The sequence below is a fragment of the Cebidichthys violaceus genome, unplaced genomic scaffold, assembly GCF_023349555.1.
Source record: "Cebidichthys violaceus isolate CVI_PGR_0920_01 unplaced genomic scaffold, fCebVio1.0.p SCAF_1, whole genome shotgun sequence".
Lineage (NCBI taxonomy): Eukaryota > Metazoa > Chordata > Actinopteri > Perciformes > Stichaeidae > Cebidichthys > Cebidichthys violaceus.
The window spans coordinates 17669777-17685589 of record NW_027176262.1 but is presented as its reverse complement, the minus strand read 5'-3'; the positions used below and the strand labels follow the sequence as shown (position 1 = coordinate 17685589).

The following is a 15813-nucleotide window of genomic DNA, read 5'->3' as shown; positions in this document are numbered from 1 at the left end:
AATTAACCGTTTCAGCTGTAAAGATTAAAGCAGCCAATATTACTTCATTTTGGAAGCCGAAATCTGGAGTTCTCACTTCAAATGGAGGTTCACTTTTTCTGACGCATCAATAATAATCCAATGATATAATACATAAAGACAAGATAGCATAATATAGTATAATTTCAGGGTATTTTCCCAGGAAAGACTGACATCGAGCTCTTGTAGAGGCCCGTATGAATGTGTTATATTTGCCAACATTAATTTTTATGAAAATAACACAAATTATTACTCAGAAGTCAGTAAAATGGTCTAAAGTTAAAGATCAGATCAGATAAGGATCATCAGAAAGTCACAGACATTTTGGTCTGTAATCACAACACTTCAAGTGTCATTCTTAATTTTTTAAACACGTTGTTTTTTAATTGCCAGTTATGTATGTGTTGTGTTTAGTGTCTGTTTATTTGTAAATAAATACAGACAGTAAATGATAAGAAAACAAAGACATTCCTGCTGTATTACGTTCATTAAAACAAGGTGATGTGAGTCAACAACATGAATAAATGATATAATAACAATGCATCCACTGTGCAGTTCCAGGGTTATTCAAGGCCTCTGTAAAAGCATCAAAACATGGTCTGGAGTATTTTGATGAGCATGTTGCCCCAGATTGTCATGTTGACCATCATTGTAAACACTTGTGGTTCATCTGTGTGTGTGTGTGTGTGTGTGTGTGTGTGTGTTTGTGTGTGTGTGTGTGTGTGTGTGTGTGTGTGTGTGTGTGTGTGTGTGTGTGTCTCTATGTGTGTGTGTGTGTGCGAGAAGCGAGGATCTTGACCTCGTGTCTGCTAATCCGTGCTTCTCTCCAGATGTGACGGAGACCACAGCGCTGTCTGTCCGTCCACTGTCACGCATGGCCAGAGGGCTGCTGCTCCAAACCCCAGACAACCGCCAACATCTGTAAACATCTGCCGAACCAATAAACTGCCGCTGTCCTCGCCTGAGAGTGTGGCGTCATGGCAAAGTGACATTTCCACCATGTGACGTTCATCCCCAAACAGAACGAGGTCATCATCTTACTCCTGTGGCTTTGTGGAGTGTAAAGGTGGAGATCCTTTATTTACTCATTTGGTTTATTTCACCTTTATTTAACCAGGGAGCCTGTATTATCTCAGTTAATGAAGTACAATTTTGAGGTACTTGTACTTTACTTGTGTATTTCTATTTCCAGCACCACATTTTGAAGGGGCATGTTTATTTTGATAACTTTAGTTACCTTGCAGATTCAGATTAATAATATAAACTTGGCAATAAACATGATTTCTGATGAATAATTCTGAAATGGGCCATTCTGCATCATGAGTATTTTTATTTTTGGTAGAATAAGTATATTTTGATGCTTTTGTACTTTCACATACAATCTTGAAGATCTCCATTTAGTTCTCTTTTCTGATGTTCTCTTGCCTGTGGCGATACGTGGTAATTGCAGGTGTATTTTTGGATCTTACTTCCTGGAGATTCAAACAGTGTCTGGAATCCCCTGGATTAGTTGATTTGCAGGATTGCGACACAAACATACGTTTAAACTACATTTGTATTGTATGTTTTACTCAGGGATTTCAAAAAGTTTGCGTTCTTGTTAAAAAATATTGAACACGTTTCCTTGTAAAACTTTCAGTCCTTGTAGTTCCTGTCTGCTCAGTCTTTCCAGGAACTAACAGGGTTTTCTTTTAACAGCTCATGTTCAATAAGTGCAGCAACAAGTGTGGAAAAAAAATATAAAGACTATTAAAGCAAATTATACTCTCCATTTCATCAGCCAGTTACTTGAAAATGGACACATCCTGAATGACAAAACTTCATTTTAGAAATATGAAACAACCTTTCAGAATAAATTTGATACTGAGAGTTGTTACTTGAAACAGTATATGACAACAGACACAAATGGTTTCATGTAAATTAAAATTATATACTGTATATATTTTTTTATTAAATATGTCATTGATGTAATTGACTCAATACATGGGGGTGCCCGCTCCACCTGGTGAGCTACTGGGGCGCTCCATTTATTAATGTTAGACATAAAACACCAAACAAGTGAATATAGTTTCCTTATCTTTATTGTATAAAAAAGAGAAAAAAAAGTAAAAAATTCATGTAGAAAGTTTACAATAGAAAAAAGTTGAAAAACAGCAAATACACACTGCATGTGACTGACACTGAGCGTCGTTGGTGGTGTGTGTGTGTGTGTGTGTGTGTGTGTGTGTGTGTGGGGGGGGCCTGAACCAGGACCACTTAACATTACTATGTGATGACATCGAACATGGCTGAAAAGCACCGCTAGCGAACCGATCTAAAAACACGAGTACACACGCAGTAAACAAGCGTCTACTGGAGCTAGCAGCGTTGGTTCTCCGCTCAGCGTCTTGTTCGCCGAGCATCTGCAGGTACGACTTTATACATCACGGCTTTCAGAAATGTTAGAAACAATGGCCTGGGCTTCAAACAACAAAACAGTGTAGCTAACGACAAGTGGGAGTGGCCTCATAAAGGGTCCAGGTTTCAGTCAAATGTTTCCTGATTTGGAAAATGTACTACTCCACGAAGGGGACGCTTTAATCCAGAGTACGTTACAGTACATAAACGTATAGTTTTAGCAGGTGTAGCACACAGTTTGGGATTTAAATTCACATTAGAAATAATTCCATTTTTAATTACAGGTTTTTTTAGTTCAGTCAGTATCACTCTTCTTTGTGGTTTCAAGAGAATAAAACGGGAGAACTTTGGTACTTTTCCATCTCATCTGATAGACGCATGGAAAGCCAATGCGTCACTTTCCGTTGCTTTAAAACATAGTACCGTTTTAAATGATCAGGATATTTCTTTCATTGCTAGCAGAAGACAAAAAGGTACCAAATTCTAAAGCGGATATCATTTAACTTTTCTTTCTTCTGCTTTTCAAAGTGATGCATCCACTCTCAGCGTGTAGTGCAGCGCTTTAGCTCCCATCTTATTCAATCTCTTTTTTAACAGTTTACAACTCAAGTACAGCTTAATTCATAGTTTTGATCAGGAATGTAAGAAACAAAATAAATACATAAAAAAAAAAAAGCTACAGATAGGCTACAGTCCAAAATAAATTATGCTCTTAATAGAAGCAATTCAACATTTTCTCCCAAACAAACTACAGTGAAAGTTATCGCACAACCGATGGGGGTCATTTTACAAAAACATCATCAAATACTTTTTTAACAATCAAAAGATCCAAATTATATATTTTTTCATTTAACTCATGGAATACCATCTCAAATCCACTGGATTTAAATTTAAACTCTGCTGCTGATGGCCGCTCAGATAGAAGATCTCCCGAACACGGTGAACACGCCCGCTTTCATAAGTACTTTCTTAAAGTTCGCATTAGTTAAGATTCATCTTCAAAAAGAGTATTTACAAATGATCAAGTAACTATAGAACACTGTCGACGAGACCGGGGGACCCTGCCAGCTCCCAACACTGGCAGTGGTGAACGGAGGAATGGTGGCCAGATGTGTGGCGGGAGAATGAAGCTACGTCTGTCCTCTTATGCCCTCAGACCATGCTGACGCCGGAGCATTTGAATGTGATGCAAATGACACCTGCAAACAAAGCATTTGAAGAGCCGTGTGTGTGCGTGTTTCTTTGAACGTGTGTGGCTGTCCAAGTTTCGGAGATTAGGGACTCAACAGAGCGCTGAGAGGAAAGGCACGTCGTCGTATGATGGAATGGAGCAGTCAGAGAGGTTCACCCTGTGGGATAGGACACCCTTTTTATTCCCTGCGATGCAAAAACAGCATCCAGTTTCACAGTATGCAAGACAGAGACACGCCAGACGAAGGTCAAATCATGTTTTTCTTTTTTTTACATAATCAAAAGGAAGAATTGGAGCGATATCGACCATTTCAAATCAAATTAAAAAGACGAAAAATGGTGGCTGACATTAAAGCTGAATGAAGAAGCTCCACATGATAATGAAGACTTCCAAAACAGGTCACTTTAAAACAGACCTGTCTGTGGTATAGACATTTAGAAATATCTGTATTTTCCCATTTTGTGCTGAAAAGCAAACACAATTTACCCGTTTGACCCACGTCGACCATGAAACTCTCTCTCTCTCTCTCTCTCTCTCTCTCTCTCTCTCTCTCTCTCTCTCTCTCTCTCTCACACACACACACACACACACACACACACACACACACACACACACACACACACACACACACACACACACACACACACACAAGATGAGAACCGAGACAAAGACAGCGAAAGCAAGTGGATTTTACAAAATATACAGGTAGGAAAGGGACCGTCTGTCCGTCAGCTGCAGTCCGTACCAGCAGACTGACTGACGGACTGATGGCTGCTCCCCGAATTCTTTGTCCCCACGAAAATGTCTTTGATTCCAGGCCGCGTTAATCCTCCGCGTTCAAACGGACGACGAGCGCAGCGACCAGTTTGTTCACTAGCAGCCGCAGTCCGGCAGCCGGGTGAGTTTGCGAACGAGGTGGCTCTCTCTACGTGAGCCTGTAGAGAGTGCTGAGGGTCTGGGTGATGAAGTTGAGGAGTCCTCGGCAGGCGTCCCTCCAGTCCTGCCGGTGGGGGGCGGCGTGCTGTGAAGGGGGGGGGCAGACAGGAAGAGATGTCAGTCCAAACTAGAATTACCACAAAATGTCATCACGTCATTGTTTTATCCTAAAAGATATTTGTGAGGTCACAGTGACCTTTGACCACCAACATGGAATCAGTTCATCGTGAGAGATGAAGAAATGCTCTACGGGAGAAAGGGACGTAGTTACAGAGGAACGAATTGGAGGCATAATGCCTGTTGAACGCACGGATGTTTAATAAAACATGTGTGATTATTCATTATCTGACCTTTTTTGAGGCACGCCAAGATGCTAAAAATGCGCATTTATTGACTTGACCTACAAACGAGCTCACACGCCGTGATGGACTTGATCATGTGATCGCAACTTCATGCAAGTCAGTGCTGTGTCCTTTTGTCCCTGTTGGCAAATGTGAAGCAGCAACTCAGAGAGACACTTTAAAATATATTTAAATATCTACAAACATGCTGGAACCTGCATCTGTGTTTAACCTCTGACCTCTGAGCAGTTTCGGGGTGTTTTTTGCTTAAGTCACATTTTACTCTCTGTGGCCTTGATTTCCACTGCAATATATAATACCAGTCATGGCTCATGGCTAGAAGTATAGAAAACTCAAACATGTCTTTTGTGCAGTATAACACAGTTATAATGCCATAAATCATAAAAAGACAACAAAAAACGCAAGTTGAATTTCTTTGATAATTGATTTTACAAAAATTGAAAAACTATTTTAAAGACATTTTTCCACAAGTGTTGCCACCGTTGGAGGGTCCACGTGCTCTATATATATTGAACTGTTCACATTTTTACAACCTCTACTCTCCTGTAGCTCTGTGTTCAGCAGCCTACAGTTCTGTTGAAGTTTCATAGAATTTTTGTCACGTGACTGTTGGTCTCAGCCGAGTCAGACATGGCTTCTCAGTTGTGCTGAGGAGGGTAGAATTTAATGGTTTTTTTACAGTATGCGTAAAGTTTGTTTAGGGCAAGACATGAAATATCACAATTTTAGGCTTCGTTTTGGCTGTTTTTCTGTCACACACGATGTGTTCGAGGACCGTTGGCAAGATGAAAATCTGACGATAATGTTGGGTTTTACAGCTTGTGGCTGTGATAGACGGTGTAGTTTTGGCAATTGTTTAAAGGTGTTTTTCTTTTCTCCCCTTTTTGGGGTTCAGAGGGTTAAATGGGTGAAACAACTGTCTGAGCTGCTGAGGCATTTCTGAACACCAGCCACATGTAAAAAAAAAAAGAAAAAGAAAAAAGGATTGTCTGAAAACAACATAATGACAACCTGGGCGGAGAGGAAAAAAAAAAGAAAAGCTTATTATTTGATTTCTTGTAAAGCCAGAGGAACCATGATGTCATGTTCAGGGAGAGGAGTGATGGAGTAGTAGCAGGAGAGAAAGAGCGACTGCATGTCTGCATGGTGGGGAATTATGAGCAACACATAACAGCTTGAACGAGAGGATAAACAAGTGTGTGTCTGTGTCAAAAGATGCTGCTCTGAACCTCTCATGTGCCTGTGGTTAACCCCCCCCCCCTCACAATCTCCATCCCTCCTTCACTCGCTCCTTTTGTTTCAAACTGCTCCTTTTAGAAAAAGTGCCTGGCTGTGCTTTCGGCCCCCAGCCCGGGTTGTAAACAACACACACAATTTCCCCAAATTCCCCTAGGGGAATACAGTATCTGTCTGTCTTTCTCATGCACGCACACACACACACACACACACACACACACACACACACACACACACACACACACACACACACACACACACACACAGACACAGACAGTTCAATGAGAGCAGCGGTCTCAGAAACCTGCTCAACGTGTCTGCAACAGGGGCAGTTACATCCTCCTGAAGAGTGAGTCAAGACTAGGTGACGTCGTCTTTGTTTGTGTGCACGAGGCGGGATGGCGAAGGAGAGAGAGAGAGAGAGCGCGCAGCGGGGAAGTGTGTGTGTGTGTGTGTGTGTCTGTGTGTGTATGTGGTGGGGGAGGAGGCGGAGAGTTGCTGCCAACTCCTCACGCGATCTAGAGTACAGAGGGAGGGAGGGGTGAGATGAAGAAGTAACAATAAAAGGAAAGAGATAAACAAGAGAAACATATCATCAGTTAAGCTGTATCGCATTGTTTGAGCGTGTCATGTCTTTTTTTGTTGTTTCACACTGTTGTCTCTGAAAAGCTGTTGTGCAAATAAAGTTATTAAATCCATGTGGAGGGTGGAGCAAGAGTGATGAAGATGGAAACTAAAATACAAAAGAGAGGGGAAGAAGGTGAGAAGGGAGGAAGGATGAGGGAGAGCACAACGGAAGGAATATAGACGACTCTGTGTGTATTAAAGTTTCTCAAAACGTTTATTTTTCTGGAGAGAAGATGAAGAAGGAAAGAGAGACAAAGGAGAGGAGGGAGGCAAAGAGACTGTAATTTGTATAAAGATCAACAATTAAAAAAAAAAAAATAGAAGGTAAAGCGAGAAAAAAACTAAAATGGCCTCAAAGCTGACAGTGACTCACTCTCTCACACTCACACACAAGTATTGATTTGTCCTCAGCATTCCCTCACACACACACACACACACACACACACACACACACACACACACACACACACACACACACACACACACACACACACACTATTGTGACCTTCTGTTACACGGACGACTGTTTCAATTGTAAATGAGTAGAGCAGAGACAACGTAATGGCTATTGTTGTGTCTAAAGTGATATTGTTATGAATGAACTGGATTTAAGCGTCATACAACAGCAGGAAAAAAACACATTTAAAAGTGTGACACAGCCAATCATAGGCTAATTATATATAATAATAAATAAATATTAAATACGCTCCGGACCGAGCTGATCTGCTGAAATTGTCATCATAAAATCATTTTCCCGGGTCACATATTAACTCATCTACATTGAATACTAACTAAACACGCTATAAATGACACATGGAAGCCCGGGGCCCCGCCCTCTTACCGCTCTGTGGAGGACCGTGTTGTTAAACTCATCTCCAATGGCCCTCAGCTGGTCGGCCACTCTCCTGACTTCCACCTCCTGCGCTGCCTCCTCTCCGGGGGCTCTGCGACGCGGGGAAGCCCAGGATGGGAGCTCGTTCTGGGGCAGCAGGTCCGGCAGAGGTCCCTGCCGGCTGGAGGCGTCCTGGCGCTCGTCTCTGTGCGATGCTGGAGCAAGAGGCAAAAATGAATTCAGAGAACAAGACACACACGAAAAACAAAAGATTCATTACTCACTCATTTTACTTGTAACGTTTTTCATCATGCCTCTGACTCTCTGTCTCTCTCTCTCTCTCTCTCTCTCTCTCTCTCTCTCTCTCTCTCTCTCTCTCTCTGTCTCTTCATGTATGAGCAGACAGAAGCACTTTATTGGGTATGTGGAGCCTCTGGTTATGCTTAATTGATTCTCAACAAGCGGCGTGCATTAATAGCCTCCTTACACACTAATAGTAGATAGTTCAAGTGTGTGTGTGTGTGTGGGGGGGGGATCTGTGCACACATAGTGACACATGGGCAGGTTGTATAGGCAACAGAGAGACCTCACACGTCCAACAACATCATGCACAGACCTCACCAGAAACCATCGCTGAACGATGTACCGAGATAGATAACCATACAGGTGAAAATACTGCGAGCACATGTATTATATGTATAAAATATTATATATTGCACATGCATGTTTTTGATCGCATAGAGAGAAAAAAAGAGACTTAAGAGGGTTTGTCGTATTTGATGCAGAAACAACATGAATTTTCTTGACTTTTGACATTTAAAAAACAAAATAGCGCAAACAGTTCCTGCGGTTGTTTAGTTCTCTGGCCTCACACATATTTGTTAAGGAGCCGGATCTGGTGACTTATTTTCCTCTTAATGGAACTTGGGAGAGTAATCTCTTAATCTGCTTAATAAGTCTGGTATAGAGAAGTACTGAATGTGTGTGTGTGTGTGTGTGTGTGTGTGTGTGTGTGTGTGTGTGTGTGTGTGTGTGTTTGTTGTGTTTACAGACTTTTTGTTTGTATGTGTTTTTAAAGGCAGACAGATACCGGTTACCTTCTGTCTGACCACGTTAACGTGACTAACAGGCCTCAAGCTACTAGAATATTACCATTTTATGAGAGCTGGTGTGTTGTAAAACATTTTCTGAAAAAGGATTAACTTATTTATTTTCCATTTATGTAAACATACTTGCTTTTTCTATATTTTTCTTGCTTAAATGTGCTTCTTTAATCAGTCAAACACTTTTTTTTCAATGTAGAAAAGTGTCATCCTCATAACCATATGAATTATTTATCTAAACCAAAGCACCAACACATCTTCTATATTCTCTTTCTGAATTTGATAATTTCTTCTTACATTTTAAAGTACTTCACAAATTTAATCAGATAGCATTTTAATAAAAAATGTTCCACTCACTCAAGACAGGATTGATCTTATTATTCCTCATTTGTTTTATATGTGTATTGTATTATATTATATTATATGTGTATCACATTATATGTGTATTATATTGTTTTATATGTATATAATATGTGTATTATATTGTACATTATTATTTTTTTATACTATATTTATCCCGTTAAGGGGGAAATTTTTCTCTGCATTTGACCCATCCCTGTATCAGGGAGCAGTGGGCTGCCCATGACAGGCGCCCGGGACAAACTATAATATGTATATTAATGTATACAAATTATATGTATATTATATTGTATTATGTGTATTATATGTATATTATATAGTATTATATGTATATTATGTGTATTATATAGTATTATATGTATATTATGTGTATTATATAGTATTATGTGTATTATATGCATATTATATGTGTATTATATAGTATTATTGTTTCATATGTATATTATATTGTATTATATGTATATTATATAGTATTATATTGTACTATATGTATATTATTTCTATATTATATGTGTCGTATATAGTATTATATGTGTATTATATGTGCATTATATGTATATTATATGTATATTATATAGTATTATATGTGTATTATATAGTATTACATGTGTATTATATGTATATTATGTGTATTATATATTATTATATGTATATTATGTGTATTATATCGTATTATATGTGTATTATATGCATACTATATGTGTATTATATAGTATTATATGTATATTGTATGTGTATTATATGTATATTATATAGTATTATATGTGTATTATATAGTATTATATATTATTAAATGTGTATTATATAGTATTATATGTATATTATATGTATATTATATAGTATTATATGTATATCATATAGTATTATATTGCATTGATTTACCATGTCGTTGGCCCTGTGTGGTTCATGAAAGCCGTTCTCCTTCAGATCATCAGATAGCCTGAGCTAACCTTTCTACCACATGTTTTTTCACTTTGTCCTCATCTTTTCTATCTCCGTGCCCGTGACGGCCAACAACCCTAGTTGCCACAGAAACGGGCACCCCTGGCAACCACAGCATCTGCTTTGCTAGGAGGATTAGGGCTGATCCTTAAAGATGCAGGTGACTAGACAGAGATGGAGAGAGAAGGAGAGAGAGAGAGAGAAAGAGAGAGTGCTAGAAAGAAAACAAACAAACGGGAAACCCTGGCTTGTTGCCAAGGTAACTCTGAGGCAGCGCTGGCGGAGACGTCTCCGTGCGATTGGCCGGCAGAGCGGGGGGGGGCTGAGCTGTGATAGGGTGTCGGGAGGAGAGGGGGCGGGGCTGGGAGGCAGTGAACCTGTCTGTTTGATTGGCTGACAGACTGACAAGGTGACAGAGAGACCCTGTGACCAGTTAAACGGGGGGGGGGGGGGGGGGGGGCTGGCTGGTTACCGTTAACAATCAAAACAGACTTAACCAGATAAAAGATTAACGGTGAGCTGGATAACCAACCTCACTTCTGTTGTTACTTAACTAACAAACGGGCTAATTAACCGACTGATTAACTAAACAACACAACTAATAACTCACTAATGGCAAACTAACTTAGTGACTGTCTTATTACAGATTATCTGGAATAAGTGATTCTGAACAATATCAACATTTAATTCAACAATATCAACATTTCATTATTTTTGGAAGACGCAAAAAAGTCGAGCCATGCCTATTTATTTTCCCGCCTCAAAAAACCCCCAAAACACTGATATGTTGCAACTTGTTCTAACAAAAGAGAACATGTTACACCAGAACTAGCACCAATAAACCGGTGACCTGTAACAGTGGGGATTGATCTGAAAACTCTTTCTTATCTTCAGCGCCCTCAACGGTTCAGCACCTTCAGACCTCTCTGCTTGTTTATCTGAGTGAGCTCTAGACCGTGCTCCCTCCAGGCTCACTGAATGTGTCACAAATGACTAAAACTAAGACTTCTATTGATAGCTTTAAGAAAAAGAAAAAATGAATCAATTCCACCTTTGTCTAACATCCTTGTTATTTGATATTCATTTCACATTTCTCATACTCGTTTTATGTTCTTTATATCTTGAAATCATTGTTATTGTCCTATTTTTTAAGTTTTTCTTGGGACTGTATTATGTAATTGTTTTCCTCTCTTTGTGTGTCCTTTTTTTTAAATACCTGCGTTATTGATTGTATCTCTTGTACAGCACTTTGACCTGATTTTCTGTCATGAAAGCTGCTATATAAATAAAGTTTATCATCATTATGTTAATATTCATCGCCCGATAACTGACTAATAAAATAACTAGCTGGCTAATTACACTGACTGGCTGTCATCTGACTGATTAATGAGTTAATTATTTAACTAGGTTGCTAGTACAGAACAATTTACTCACTCACTGACTAGATAACAAGCCCACTGACTGCTTGACTGTGTGATTAGTAGACTGGCTGATAAGCCTGATTAACAAACTGTAAGTCCGACAAACTAAACCAACCGCCAAACATAACTAGCCGACGAAATAAATGACTTCAAAGTGAGCGTCCACATCTAAGTACAACTGACTGACTGACTGACTTTACTTTGTGCTGCCTGGCTGAGTGCCCAGAGCAGCAGGAAATGCAGCAGCTTTGTCTCTGTGCTGCAGCCAGACTGCTGTGGAGGACAAGTCTGAACATGCCCGAGATGCACAGCTGACCTGCAGCTGAGAGGTGGAGGGAGGGGGGGGGGTAACTTATCTGTTTACATTGTTACAAATCTGTCACAACACTGCAGTTCGGTGCCAAACGCAAACCTGCCTTTCCTGTGCCGCCACCAGAATTTCCCTTTCTACGGGCCTCCGAAATTCCCCTCTGGGAACACAGAAGTTCAGACTGAGTCTCCAGTGAGTCATCCCGTGATAAAAACAAAGGTGTTTCACTCTTCGCCCAACTCAAACACTGAGAAATAATCCACTTCTGCAGCCCGAGGGAATCGCTCGCTGACTGCAATGGTGGAAGAACTGCTTATAATTTAAGACATTTTTCAGCTTTAATTCCCCAAATACCTAAACAATGCTAAAGAGCGCCAGCTTCTTTTAACCCCTCTCTTTGAAAATGCACAGCCAAGAAATAGGTGCAATATCCATGAATATCCATTTTTACTCTCCATTAATCCCTAATTTAAGTCAAAAGAATTTGTATCTTATTTTCTGTATTAATTTCTGAACATTGTCTGGTGAACAAACCGGTTTGAGCAGTTTTTCCTATAGTCTTATGACGAAGCAGCACAGTGGCCCAGAGAGACTCACATGTTTATCTCTGTGACAGTAACACATCCCTCCACCTGTCCCACCTATCAACACTGCCCAAACACTCTCCTGTAATGGAAGCACAGTATGCAGGCATAACCGACACTCTTCCGCCAACTGATAACCCTGGTGTTTATTTAAGGGTGGCGGTCTGAAAGGCAAACTGCGCCGTGTGGGGTCGGATCACAATTTTTGTCAGAAACGTCATCTGCAGCTTGTTTTTCCTGCAGCGCTAACACTAAATCACCGCTGGCTCTGTTGTCGCTCGCTCTGCCGGGCCGAATGATTACTGATGTGATTGCCGTTACATTGGTTTTAATGACAACATGCTACAACAATGCTATTAAACTCATGGTAAATGGTCAATGACTTGTACTTGTATAGCGCTTTTCTAGTCTTCAGACCACTCAAAGCGCTATAACACTACATGTCATCATTCATACACTGATGGCAGGGGCTACCGTGCAAGGTGCCACCTGCCCATCAGGACTAACTAACATTCATACCCATTCATAGCAATATAGGGAGCAATTTGCTCAAGTGTCTAAGTGTCTTGCCCAAGGACACATCGACAGGTACTAGCAGAGCCCCGGGATCGAACCACCAATCCTCTGATTGAAGAACGACCCTCCTCTACCACTGAGTCACAGCCACTGTTTGTTGTTTTATTTAATTAAAGTCAATGCTTTTATCTTACCTGACTGCTCTCCTGTGAAGGCACTGGGTGCAACCACGGCTCCGCCCCTCCCTTCCCTCCGATTGCAGAGTGGCGAACGTGGAGGCGTGGGCGATGGCGACAGCGCAGGTGACCGCTGGTGAGTCCGGGCCTCGTCCTGGTCCTCCGGGTGGGGGTAAGGCAGCGGGTAAGACAGATAGAGAGCCTGCAGAGGGTGCAGGTGGTTGTTGTTGTGGCGGTGTGTGGCGGTCCCAGAGCTGAAGGCGGTAGTGGTGAGCAGGCCGGGACAGTTGTAGAAGGGGCGGGGCAGCTCCATGCTGCAGGTGTGATGGCGAGGAAGAGGGTCATTTCCTCCTCTTCCTCCAGTCTCCCCAACGTTCTCGATGGTCTCTGCACGGGCCATCTCAGTAGTAGACTAAAACACACACACAGACATGCCACTTATGTAAATAACTGACACTTAGCTGTTTTTAAACAGCAAACTGCAAGAAACATTGTTGTACCATTCTTCAACTTTAGCTAATATGCTAAACTCCTTAAAGTGCTACATTTAGAAACAAGTTACACACCCAGCCTCAAAACAAGTTTGAAACACATGTTAATCTAAAAAATGTATGAAATAAAAATGAAAATCAACAAATAAAATATATTTTAAAATGCCCTGAAAAATTGTATAGAAAAATGTATACAAACCACAAATAAATACTTAAAACAAAAAACTATTTTTGAAAAAGTATATTCATTAAAAATGAAAAGATAATACATTCATAATAAATAATAAATTAATTAAAAATTAAAACACCAAAAAAATAATTGTAGATTAAGTTGACACCGTGGGAGAAAAAATGCTTCCAATAAATATTTATAAATAAAAATAAATCCACGGTTCTAATTTTAGCACCATTGTTTTTCTTTCTCCACTTCCAGTTTGACCCACCGACCTAGATTTTCCTCTAACGGCCGCTAGGGGGCAGCTGCAGCTCCCGGTTCAGGAGGGCACGAGACTTGTTTGTAAACAGATCCGTGCAGTCCGAGCACGAGGAAGCGCGCACACGCGCACACAAACACTGAGAGGTGAGCCACGCGGGTCTCTCTCGCCCGTTTTAACAGCAGTAACTGATGATATCAAGGAAAAATATCATTGTTTATAGCAGATAATTGTGTAAACATTAATTTCGCCCCCCCCCGCCAAAAAAAAAAATAAACACACGTTTATTTTGGGTCAGAATTACTAAATAACGTCCGAATATAAATGAAAAAAGTAGTATAAAAATAAAATAACCATTATGCAAACGAAGGCCCGGCTTGAAGTTTAATCAGTAAAATCATTAATGTAGTAATGTTTAATGTAGTGAATCAATTTTGTTTTTTTTGACAATTCTCCACCGGCCCTTATGCACATACTGCGAAACATATTAGCATAATAACAATTATAACAGATATCGCCAAGCCTAAACTTTATCTTACGTTTTCCTCCAAATGTTGTTACATTTCTGTATCTAACAAGTCGGGACTAGTCTGAAAGGTTAAATAAACTACACGAAAGGGTCGGAGAACATCACTGACCAATAAAAAAAAAAGAAAAGTGGTCCAGTCGAAGAGGTCGATAGGGTCGATCTTTTTCCATGACAGTCAGACAGATGATGCAACTTTAAGCTATCACATTCTAAAACCAACTTCTGCAGCTGTAAAAATAGCGTAAATTAATTTACAATTACGTTTTTCTTACTTGGTCTATCTGACGCTCCGTGGTGAGGCTATCTGCGGGTCAGAAACCGGCCGGAACAGGTGCACATCAGAAGGGATACCAATGTGCCAAAACAACCGGCGAAGGATCACAAGACGATGTTAAAAGTCCCCTCCAGTGAAAATGTGTCATTCCATGTCGAGTTTCCCGGTTTATGAAGGTTTTGGTTTAAATTTGTCCTGGTTTTCTGTTAACCCATCAAAACAAATAAATAGCGACAAGATGTACCGAATAACGGAGCACCTCGTTCACGATGCTCGTCTCTGTTCGAGCTGTTCAGTCCGAGTGATTTTCTCCTGCTTTGAGACTATTTGTAAATACAGAAGAAGAAGATGAGCTCACGTCCGGTGTGGATTTTCAGAGTAAAACTCCAAGTGAACCTTTATTGAACCCTGCAGGATAGTTATTGTTTCTTGTGCTATGTTTGTTGTTGTTGTTGTTGAAATGGTTTTGTGTTGAAGAGCAGCTGAGATTCAAACACCCGTTTTGAATAAATGATTTAGTCTTGATTTAATTCATCATGCAAAGGAACTTTTGCACATTCCTTGGTCAATCGTTTGCACATTCTGCACAAACTTTTTCATTTTAAAAACAGATATACTGTACATATTTTTTCCATTTTATTTATGTTTCTTCATTTTTGCAGTACATGGTTTTTATTCTTATCATTGTCCCTTACTATTACTTGAGTTTATCAATTTGTTGAGACAGTCAAAACAATAGCAATTTTGTGTGAATCAGTGTGAAATATGGGCAAATTAAAAGGAAAACATATAAATGACCTGGGCATCACGTATGCCAGAAATGTAAAAGTGTGCACAATATCACTTTTACAAAAGACCATATGTACTTGTATGTGAGTATTTGCATTATACAAACAAAAGAAAAATGTCTACCTCATAAAAAGTCCAAAGCCAGACATAACGATCAGAAACTACACATTTGGTCTTACTTTATGTGCATGTAAGGTGATCTGTCTATCATTTATAATGTTGCACTGTGTTTTTTAATACCAGTATAATTTGAATTTTCCTTCTTCCTTCATGCTTTTATTTTG

General features: G+C 40.0%; 1 protein-coding gene across 1 annotated transcript; it reads right to left on the bottom strand.

Annotated features, from left to right (window-relative positions):
* Positions 1-2081: 2081 nt before the first annotated feature.
* Positions 2082-15027, bottom strand: bbc3 (BCL2 binding component 3). Its single transcript, XM_068712860.1, has 4 exons — positions 14739-15027; positions 13031-13424; positions 7610-7815; positions 2082-4628 (listed from the first exon to the last, which is right to left on the bottom strand). The coding sequence occupies exons 2-4, from the start codon at positions 13410-13412 to the stop codon at positions 4533-4535; spliced, it is 684 nt and encodes a 227-aa protein (XP_068568961.1). The 5' UTR covers positions 13413-13424; positions 14739-15027; the 3' UTR covers positions 2082-4532.
* Between the last annotated feature and the right edge of the window lie 786 nt (positions 15028-15813).

Coding starts and splice junctions, on each gene's coding strand:
- bbc3 (XM_068712860.1), bottom strand. CDS start 13,412: ATGGCCCGTGCAGAGACCATCGAGAACGTTGGGGAGACTGGAGGAAGA. Junction 7,816..13,030: donor CTTCACAGGAGAGCAGTCAG/GTAAGATAAAAG, acceptor CTCTTGCTCCAG/CATCGCACAGAGACGAGCGC. Junction 4,629..7,609: donor ACACGGTCCTCCACAGAGCG/GTAAGAGGGCGG, acceptor CCCCCTTCACAG/CACGCCGCCCCCCACCGGCA.